The sequence below is a fragment of the Desmodus rotundus genome, chromosome 4 (genome assembly GCF_022682495.2).
Source record: "Desmodus rotundus isolate HL8 chromosome 4, HLdesRot8A.1, whole genome shotgun sequence".
NCBI classification, from domain to species: domain Eukaryota; kingdom Metazoa; phylum Chordata; class Mammalia; order Chiroptera; family Phyllostomidae; genus Desmodus; species Desmodus rotundus.
In genome coordinates, this window is record NC_071390.1 from 131639166 (window position 1) to 131650173 (window position 11008).

Sequence of the window (11008 nt, forward strand, 5' to 3'; positions counted from 1 at the left end):
CTTTCTTTTTTCTTCCTTTTTTATAGCTCTTTGAAGTTTTCTTTTTTTAATCCCTCCTTTTCCCCCCCCCCACCTTTGTTTTTCTTCTTTTCTTCATCCTTGTATGTTCATCTACATTTTGGTAAGACATGAAAAATATAATTAAATTTATGGGGAAATTAGTATGAATTAGTGAGAGGTAAGTACTGCAAAGTAGTTTTTCTGTGACATGCAACTTAATTAAATTTGATTGTGTACAGTATGTAAGCAAAAATGTTTGCTTGGTAGATGCTGCCTGAGTTAATAAGTCAGTTATTTATACTAAAAAATTATAACATACAAGTTCTTTAAAGATGTTTGAATATTTTCCAATAAGTTAAGATTTTATTTATTTATTTTTAGAGAGAGGGGTAGGGCAGGAGAAAGAGAAAGCAAGAAACATTGATGTGTGAGAGAAACATCAATCAGTTGCCTCTTGCACGTGCCCCAACTGGGAACCCAGCCTGCAGCCCAGGCATATGCCCTAATTGGGAATCGAACCAGTGACCTTTTGCTTTGCCAGATGATGCACAGCCAACTGAGCTACACCATTCAGGGTGAAACTATGTACTTTTAAAATACAGAGTGGGGCAAAAGTAAGTTTATAGTTGTTCATATGGAAAGTAATACACATATTAATAAATAATATTACAAGAATAAACTGTGTTTCACATACATCTATAAACCTACTTTGGCCCCACCCTGTCTGTATACCACTTGTTCTGATTTAGTTTATAAACTTACTAATTTCTGTACTTTATTAATATATAATTAGAACATAAAATCTTGAATAATTTGGGATGGGGAAGACGTCTAAAAATTTTACTGAATATGATTGAAATTTTGAAGAACATCTTTTAAAACTACATTATGTAACATCTAGGTTTGACATGAAGAGTTGTAGCATTAAAGGGAAAACAACGGTAGCTCCTTTAAAATCATAAATATCCAGATTTTGAGGGCTTATAAATAATAATGTTATTGGCAAATCAAACCTAAGCTCATTTTCTTAAAAAGAAAAATATAGAGGGTAGGACAACTCATATTTATGTCTATACCAGATTATGCCAAGACCTGATTTAACTAGTGTTTCCTGTCTGGGTTTCAAATATACTTGGATCTTTGATATACTTAATATAAAGGCAATGTCTTGATGTGCTTTTCCCCCCTTCTTTTTAATGTTGTAGACATGGTCCATTCACTATGCTTTGCTTGTGTAATAATGAATTATTTTGTGTCAAGTATATTGTCGACCTGGTAGCTGATGAAAGATACAAAGTGTATGTAACAAAAATAAAGGGCAAAGGGAATAAATTCAGGGCAATGGAATAAACATAAATCTTGTGTTGAAATCAGTCTTTAGTCTTCACGAACATGTTAGAACAGGAAACTTGAGTGTGTTGGAGTTCAGTTAAATAACAAGATGTGCATAGCACAGTACCTGGAAATTTTAGGCTTATTTTGAAGCAACTAGGTCTGTAAGTTGAAAAAATGGCAAGCAAGGAATATTGCTTAAATCAATTAGAAACAATAGTGGGCTAAAAAGGGGCAGTCCATTGGCCCAGGGCTCAGTGCCGTTTTCCCTCCTCCTCTTTATCCATTCCTTCCAGTTGATGATTAACTTTTCTTTTGTTGCATTATTTTTGGTATACTATAGTGTGCTGTGTCATAGATAAGGGAATTATAAAGAAAGGAAGGCAAAATGTAAAAGTCAAATTCTGTACTAGTTAGTTCTCATTAAAATTAAAGGAAGTGTATTAGCAATAGATCTTAGATCTCCAATAATATGGGGCTAAGAAAGGGGAAACTAATATTTATCCAGAATTCACTATGTACAAGCACTTTGCTTGATGTTTTATTATGAAAGATATATATTTAACTGGGATAAATAATCTTTGTAGTATTTTGGTTATCCTCTTTGGGTAGATTTTTATCAGTATTCTTACCAGTATGAATATTAGAAGCAAAAATAGTTTGTTATCATTTCCAGTTTTCTTACCTATACTGTTACAAAATCAGATGATAATTTTCTAGAATTTGGGGGAAATAGAAGTGAGACTTTCCCCTTCTGTTACATATAAATAATAGCATAAGAGCCCTAACCAGTGTTACTCTGCTGGTTGGGTGTTGTCCCGCAAAGCAAGAGGTTGCTGGTTTGATTCCTGGTCAGGACACATGCCAGGGGTGCGTGTTTGGTCCCCAGTTAGGGCACATATGGGATGCAACCAATTGATGTTTCTCTCTCACATCGATGTTTCTCTCCCTGTCTTGCTCCCTCCCTTCCCCTCTCTCTAAAACTAAATAAAATCTTTTTAAAAATAAATAAATAATAGCATAAGAAAAACCATACTATGTGAGAGAACAGCTAACTTTTTAATTCATTGCACTAACTGAACAATGCAGTGATCATTCATCAGTGGAATAACAGAGATGAAAAATACAAATGTGGCATTATGTGTCAGAGGAAAGTAAACTGACATGCTTTCCTGTGTTTGCCAGTCCATTTGTTAATAAGTAGTTGCCAGTATACTGCACACATGGCTTTCTTTTGTTAGCTTTATTTCAAAAACCCAGTGATAAGTACGGCAGCTTTCATAGAATTCTGTGTGTCCAAATGCTGGGAGGAGAAATCGAATGGATCTGAAAGATAATTCCTTGTGACTTTCATTAGTGTTATTTTTAAACAAATAATAGCATTCACTTATATAGTATTAAAATAGGCAATGATTCCTATTATAAATTTAATATATTAAATATAGAAACAAAATTAAGCATTTTAAAGTAGATTTATCATAAGCAATGATGAAAGCTGCTTGAGCCTTTAGATTTTGGTAGATAATTAATTTGTTAAAGTGATGTAAAGCATAATTCATACCACGTGTCTTTGCGTGCATTTTATCTATTTGTAGACAGATACTGTATACTAATAAAGGAGTTGGCAAACCATGCCTTTTTTTGAATCATATGTAAACTCAGAGTGGTCTTTTAAAGAATTGTATGAAAAAGGAAAAAGAATATGCAGCAGAAATCATATGTGGCCCTCAAAGCCTAAAATATTTACTGCCTGGTCCTCTACAGAAAAGGTTTGCCAACCCTAAAATATAAAGACACGCCACGTAAGCTTGGCAAGCTTCAGTTCCAGGTGGGAAGGTGTGAGCACGAGATAGCCTGTCTCTCCCATGACTGCAGCTGTTACAAAACCTGGACAGAATGCATGGAGCAAGCTGTTTGAAGATTCTGAAAAATTAAATAGTGGCAGGCAAATTAGGGAAGACCAGAATTTGAAGTACTACTGAACTGGCTGTGAGTTTGCCATTTTTGCCCTTGTGTGGTCACATGGTTTGGTCTCAACACAGCCTGAAACCAGGAAGTAGACATCAGTGCTGGCAGAGGGAGTTGCAGAAGCCTACTGCTTCAAGCTTGAAAAGTAGAGCTCATGGCTCCTAGCAGTAGTGTTGGGTGCAGGGGAGGGCACAGGTATCTAAAATTTTGAGGTAGGGGAGCCTTCCTTTCTGGCTAGAGGATCTGTGGTCGTGAGAGGATGGGCACAGTGCCTTTGCTTTTTTTCTCTGTCTGCTGGCCAGTTGGCCTCCATTGCAGGAACAGTTGCGGAAAGTAAGTGGCAAAACGGGGTAAATAAAAGTCCTAGCTTTCTGGGCAGAGTGCCAAAAGGGAGAGCCCCAGGGAACCAGGAAGTACTAAAGAGATTAAGGAGGAGGGGGGACTTTGGAAAGAGACTTATAAAATTATTTATATCTTGGGAGACATAAATGATATCTCTGTAATGCTTAGCACAGAGCCTAAGAGTAAGACCCAATAAACAGCTGCTTAATCAATCATTTTCCATAATGTTCTATAGGAAACACACAGATTATCTTCCTTTTTTTGGTTTAGACTGTTAGGAGTGATGGGGATTAAGAGCATTGGCCCATCTGCAGCAACCATATGCTGGGCCGCCTCTATACAGACTTAGAACATGGAGCTTGGAAGGGATTTGGGGGTCAGTTGTTCTAACATGTGCTTACTCAAAGTAGCAGTCCTCGCAGTTTCCATTTACAGATGAGAAGTCACCTAGAGGCTATCAGTACAGTTACAGCAACAGAAGTGGGCCACTTCAGCCATATGATTGTTTAACAATCATGTATATACAGTTCGCAGTGTTTTTAGTTCTGCCCTCTGTAAAATGTAAAAAATAAGTTGAATCTTTTTTTCACACTGTAGTCCTTAGTAATCCAGAATATTGAACAGACTGAATTCTATACTGGCGATTCTCACAGTGAGGCCTAGGGATCTCATTTAACTGACACACTTTTCTCAGGACTCTTTCTTGTCTCTTCCTCCTTCTTTTAATCCATGAAGATATATCCTGAATTTTTGTGTGCCTGTGTGCATGAGGTTTGATAACCTTGAAAGCATTTCAGAATCACTGCCTTGCCCTGCTGGTGTGGTTCATTTGGTTGGAGCATCATCCTGTACACCAAAAGGTTGCAGGTTCAGTCCCAGGTTGGGGCACATAGGAGAGGCAACCAGTTGATGTTTCTCTCACGTTGATGCTTCGCTCTCTAAAATCAATAAAAATATTTTTTAAAAAAGAATCACTGCCTTAGACATGCTCATGACTACAACTTGCCCTGCATACATTTGCATCTCAAAAGGACAAAAAAATGATTAAGAACCAGTGTTTTTTCTCATAATGGTAGCAAGTGATTGAAGACAAAGGTTAGCTATTTCATGGAAAGAGGAAAATCTGAGAGTTAAAGCAAAGAGGTAGAATTCACCTATATCCACTGAGCCAACACCTTAAAATCTTTGGTAAGTCTGCTTAGGGAATTACTTCTTACGTAATAAGGTATGTTAAGCAGAGGGTAGGATTTGGTGAAGCAGTCTTTTCTTGAAACGTCTATGATGCAGAATGAGGATGCAAAACGTCTATGAGGCAGTAACTGTTTTATCCTGCAGTAGATAATCATTTTAGCCAAAGATAGATAGTATTGTGACTGTTACATATTCAAGAACATTCATTATGTATACACACAGGGTACTTAACATAGTTCAATTGCCCTTCAAGGTCAACCCATTCCTTAGGTTTTGTGTGTTTTGTTTTAACCAGCAGTACCAAGTCTCGTGCTCTGCTATTGAGAGTAGAACGGTTATTGTCTCCTCAAAGTGGCCATCCTTGACTTCCTTCGCAAGACCACAAAACGTCATTGCATGGGAAAGCAGTTTTGGAAGTGCAGAGTAACAGAGATAGATATAGGTACAGAAAATTGTAAATGTTGCTTTCATGAGTTAGCTCTAGATTGTTTTCAGCCCAAATAAATTTCTCATTCACACATACATTTTGTTTTTGTACATCGGTATTCCTATCATCAGTAGTCAATTAAATAATCACAGTTATGTCCATAAAAATGCATATAACTTTTTCATAATCTTGCACAATATTAAAAGAAAAAGTAAATTGAAGTATTATGGCTACAAATATATTTTTAAATTCAGTAGAGACAGTATTCCATAAAGATAGAGGTGAATTTGGATAAAAGTGTAAACTATTTTAAAACTTAATGAAATCAGCCCTGGCTGGTGGGGCTCAGTGGATTGAGTGCTGGCCTGCAATCCTAAAGGTCGCTGGTTCAATTCCCAGTCAGGGCACATGCCTGGGTTGCAGCCCAGATTCCCCAGTTGGGGGTGTGCAAGAGGAAACCAATCATCTCTCTTGCACGTTGCTGTTTCTTTCCCTCTTTTTCTCCCTCCCTCCCCCTCTCTCTAAAAATAAATAAATAAAATTCTTAAAAAAAAAAACCCTTAATGAAGTCATTGGAGTCATTCTACTCATGAAAGTTGCAGGGGAAGTAATTGTTTTTCATTTATAAAGCCACGTAGTTCTTAGCTCACTGTAGGAATGACAATATAAGTCAGCAGAAATTATATATTAGTTACAAAATGCTGATAAGTTTAGTATATATAGTATAACAAACTATTTAAAAAGTTTTGTTGAACATCTTGTTTTTCTTTGTATCTATTGCTATCTCAAATTAAGGTAGGTTTAGATCTTTAACAAAGGGTAAAGGAACTTATTAGATACTATGGTGGTTAATTCAGTTGATACGGAAAGAAGGGCAGTTTGGGGTAAAGTGTAGAGTTAAGAGGGGACTGAAAGGAGACAGGGACATGTGTTGTACCCTTGGTGTTTTTATTCTTTAACAGAGCAAATGTAAGGAGCCTTGTCTGCCGATCTCCTTCTTGCTTCAATGCAAATGAAAGTCTGTAAGGTCTGTGGGCTTAGAAAAGTGAACTGAGCATTACTTGGTATTTTTTCCCCAGAATAACACTTAGGGATTGGCATAAAGTGAAAATTCATCCAGTAACGTCCTCCTCATTTAGGGTGTGGTACTGCATCATGCCCAAGAGAGCGTTGGGTAAACGTGGTCTGATGAGGACGAGGATGATGTTTTCAGGAGGAATTCTCTTTATGGTTATGTGGCACATTTCTCAGTCATTGGAAACTAGCAATCTTATTTGAACTTGAGCTCTTACTGTGTGATATTTGCTTACTGTGCAACTGTAAGTTTTACATGAACATTTAAAAATTGATTCATTTAGTCATGTGCAAAATCCTATAAATATTAAAATGTAATATAACTGGTTTTAACTGATACGTAAGAATAACATGCATTAAATTTGAATGATGAACACAAGGACTTTGCAAAGGTGTGAATTTCCCAGGGTTTAGGAGCTTTATGAATAGGTCTTGTTCCCTGTATGTATTTACTTACTGTTTTGTTTTTTTTTTTGCTAAATAGCAGGATAATTATTTTTGCATCATCAGAGTGTGAGCATAGCATCCTGAAAATATCTCTTTGTGAGATTTGTGTTGTCTGAATGTGTGTAGTCAAGTAGTTTTATTTTGAACTTGTGATAGCATTGATTGCTAGATGTGTTCTTAGTTTTCCTTAAAAGCTAATCAACAAATAACCTCAAGAAAAAATAACACTAATTCCTTGAGGATTAGGGATAAGGTGTGTGGTATATTCTTCTCCGGGATATGCTTTGGGGAAATTACTTGGAAATCAATGATTCTCATATAAATACTATACAGTTACCAAAATTTGTATTTTTTTCTCATTTTCACATCATTAATGTTGTATATGACATATATCCTTTTTTTTTTTTTTTTAGCTGAATATGTCGAGTGACGAGATAGCTGCCAATCTGCAGGCTGTTATCAATGAAGTTTGTAGGCACAGGCCGCTGGATTTGGGTAAGTGGTCAGCTGGAGTAGACTTCCCTATAGCCCCGTGATGCTTTAAAATGCAAAATATTAAGAAAACAATCAAGTTGATATGCAACTACAATAGCAATGATATTTCCACGGATTAAATAAATGAAATTTAATTTTCCAAAGGATTTCTGATTGCCTTATTAACAAGTGTAGTTGCTTAGAGAGGACACCTCTTTAACATAATGGGAATGCTGTACATCCTGAAACCTTTGTAAATTCCCACAGGATTTCTACCGTTAAATGTAGAAAGTTTGCATGAAAGCTAACTGATTGCCTTAAACTTAAGATGACGTTAAATAGAAACTAAAATCATTTATGAAATGGCGCTGTGAAGCCACACCTTCCACACGGTCCCTGGGCACAAGTGCAGTGCCCTCATCATTGCATTCCATGCCACTCCCATTCTGTCCCGAGACAGGTCTCACTCACAGCTGCCTGCAGCCAAGCAAGTGTCCGTTACACTCAGGACTACCTGCTTGGAATTTTATCATTGTAGGCGTCTGTCACTTTGAGTTTTATACCCAGATGTCTAATTAAAGTACAGTCTCACACTGTTTTTCACCTTCTTTATATAAGTACCTCATCTGTTAACTCGGTTGTCCCGTGTTTGGCCCCAGTACTTAGTAGTGGTATGCATGTTTGTACGGATTCTTACATTCCCTGGAGAACTGATTTGCGTGTAGGCCCCTCTCAGACTAGCCGGAGTAGAATGATGGATGGTCAGTCTCTAAAAACAATATAGTTACCTGGTTCTTGCCATTTTAAGCAAAGTCCCTTAATATTGCTCACAGGAAAAGCTTTTTAATTTTTTAAGGAATCTTATTAAATGTTTGGTAACACAAAGGTACCATCTGTGTTGACTGTTTTAAATAAATATTAGAATATTTCCATCAAGTGTAAATATTGCCACCTGTTCCTTCATGGTTGACTTAGCAATAAAATAAATTTGAAGTGATCATATTCTGGCAGAGAGGAATGAATCATTTGTGAGTACGTGTAGTTTTAAGGATAAATCTCTAATATTCTAGAGTAGTTGGTTTGTCTTCTCTAAAAATGAAACGATCTTTGCTTTTCTGTACTTCAAAATGTTGGTTTAGTAATGTCAGTACTTACAACATAGAACATGAGTTCTGTACGGTTTCTTGTTGTATGTTTGTATTTGCTTGTAGGTGTCTATGGAGTCAAATGAAGGTTGATTCTTGTCTTTGTTTCCAGGACCCTTTGTGGTACGAGCTTTCCTTCGTAGTTCGACAAGCGAAGGTTTATTACTAAAGATCGAGCCATTGTTGCCTAAAGAGGTAGAAACCAAAGAAAGTTACAAAGAAGCTCCTGAAACTGTTGCAGTGTGAAGTATTTTTAAGTGGATTAAGGAGAAACAGAAAATTATAAAACTGTAATTTCTGCATTTGGTGTCTTGTTATTTCTTGATCATCGTACTCGAAAGTGGATTTTCACACTGGCAAAGCTTACAACACTTTCAAAAATAAGAAAATAAAATTCTGTCTGTGTTCGAAACTATCTTTTAGATTCTATTAAATCTTCCTTAGAATTCATATTTTACATACTGAAATTATAGCAGCAATTTCTAGCTTAATAACCTTCCCTTGAGAACTACACCATCTGAGGGAAAAGTAACATCCTCGACTCCCCTAAGAGGGAAACTGGCAGAGTCGTGAGCTATATCATAAATATGACCGTTTTCTAAAGAAAAAATATGGGAAACATTCATTCTAAAAAATTCTGAATATTACTTTGATAACATGAATATAGAAAATGACTAAGCCATTAAAATGGGAGTGGGAATTTTCTTCATCTCAGGAATCAATTTATAATATATTTTTATAATAACAATGTATAATTTATGGTGTTTTACAATATACAAAGCACCATGTACAGTGTTTTCACATACTAAACCTTGTTGGATAGTGAATTCTGCTTAATAGGAAGTAATACGTTTGGTTAGTATTTGAATGATAGAACAATTTCCTTTATAGATGAAGAATCAGGCCAAGAAATTAAATGTGTTTAATCAAGTGCCAGTTTGCAACTGGTACTGGTTCTTAAGTGTTTACTGGTATGTGACAAAACAGGAAGAAAACAGAGGGTAGATAACTTTGGCATGCAGTTGCCAACCGTCCTTTCTTGGGAATGATTTCCCTTACTCTGAGATTATCTTTCATTCTTTTAGGGATGTCCCAATGCCTTTTATGAAATAATAGTGCCGATAAATTTGTTCGTAGGTTTTAATACTACGTAGTTGATAAAGAATATTTCGACAGCTCCATGCAGGTCTCCCAAATTGTTTTTGAAATTTTAGTAGTCTGAGAAGTGCCAATGACTGTGAGCAACCACTGTACCCCACCAAGTGTTTTCTCTCAGGGAAATTAAAATGTAAAGGCTGTTTACCAAAAACAACTAAATTATGTTGACTACAAAACAGTAGTCACAGTTCCCTCCTATCGAGGGCCTGCTGTTGTCTTACCTCTCAGGGAACTTCAGAGAGGTTCCGGGAGGAGGGCGTTGCTCCCGTTTCACAGGTAAGGAAATCGAAACCTGTATGAGGTCCCGTAAGTGACAACCTAAGATCCAAAGCTAGAACTGTCTGATTTTGAAGCCTGTTCTTTTAACTGTTAGGCTATTTTACTTCCTGTTAGTATATTCTAAGATAAATTGAGCTGTTAACTGAACACTTAACATTTTAAAATAATGAATAATTACAGTTTAGTTTCTTAGTATCTCTGGTTATAGGGCTGTGACGTAACTGATGGGAAGGAAGTAGAAATGAAAGGGCTGGAAGGAATGGGCTGAGTGAGAAAGAGTAGTGCAGGATGGAGAGAAAAACAATCTACCTGTTTGCCACAATTCCCATCTTTTGAAAGCTTACTAATTACTATTTGAAGATTCTAATTCACAGGGTAGAAGCTCTACTGTATTTGTAGATTTCTTCTGATTAATAGAGTAAATAAATATGCTCTTGTTATTGACAGTTTTAGAACCACTAATATTTTATTTTTCAAAATTTTAATTTTATTTTATTTTTAGAGAGAGGGGAAGGGAGGGAGGAAGAGGGAGAGAGACATCAATGTGTGGTCTCCTCCTGCACATACCCCACCTGGGACCTGGCCTGCAACCCAGGCACGTGCCCCAACTGGGAATCGAACCGTCGAACCTTCGGTTCGGAGGCCGGCACTCAATCCACTGAGTGACACCAGCTGAGGCAGAAACACTAACAAATATTTTAAAATCACTCATAATCCTACTACCCACAATAACCAGCTTTAATATTTTGATGCTTTCCATTGTCTTTTTCAATGGACAGAAACAGAACACACTTGTTATAAAGTAAACATTTCCATATACTATTTAAAATTTCATATGAAAAGCATCATTTTAATGGCTGGACAATATTCCATCCTGTTGATTTTTTAATTTATGGAATCATTTCTCAATTTGGAGGCATTTAATTCCCTTTGGTCCCCTCTATTATTTTCATGCTTTAGAGAAAATCTTTGGGCATAATTCATTTTGCTATTTCTAGAAGTGACATTCCTGGGTTAAAAGGTATGATAATGGCTAAAGGTCTTATGTCTTAGAAAAGTGCCTTTTGATCCAAGCAAACCAGAACAAGGAAATATGGTTGGAAAACTTGCTCTGGACAAGAACATTCCAGGGTCTTATTAACTGGCCTCTGAATAAATAATGCCTTACCCT

General features: G+C 36.4%; 1 protein-coding gene across 7 annotated transcripts in view; it reads left to right on the top strand.

Moving 5' to 3' along the window:
• MRPL1 (mitochondrial ribosomal protein L1) overlaps positions 1-8815 on the top strand; it is an 87148-nt gene extending 78333 nt beyond the window's left edge. For 6 of the 7 annotated variants that reach the window (XM_053923346.2, XM_053923348.2, XM_053923344.2 and 3 more), the window contains 2 exons: positions 7195-7276; positions 8513-8815. In XM_053923346.2, coding sequence (XP_053779321.1) covers positions 7195-7276; positions 8513-8646 — 216 coding nt within the window. In that variant the 3' untranslated portion in view covers positions 8647-8815. The remainder of the gene's footprint in view (positions 1-7194; positions 7277-8512) is intronic. The other variant, XR_006653488.2, reaches the window with a different exon arrangement.
• Positions 8816-11008: the final 2193 nt, after the last annotated feature.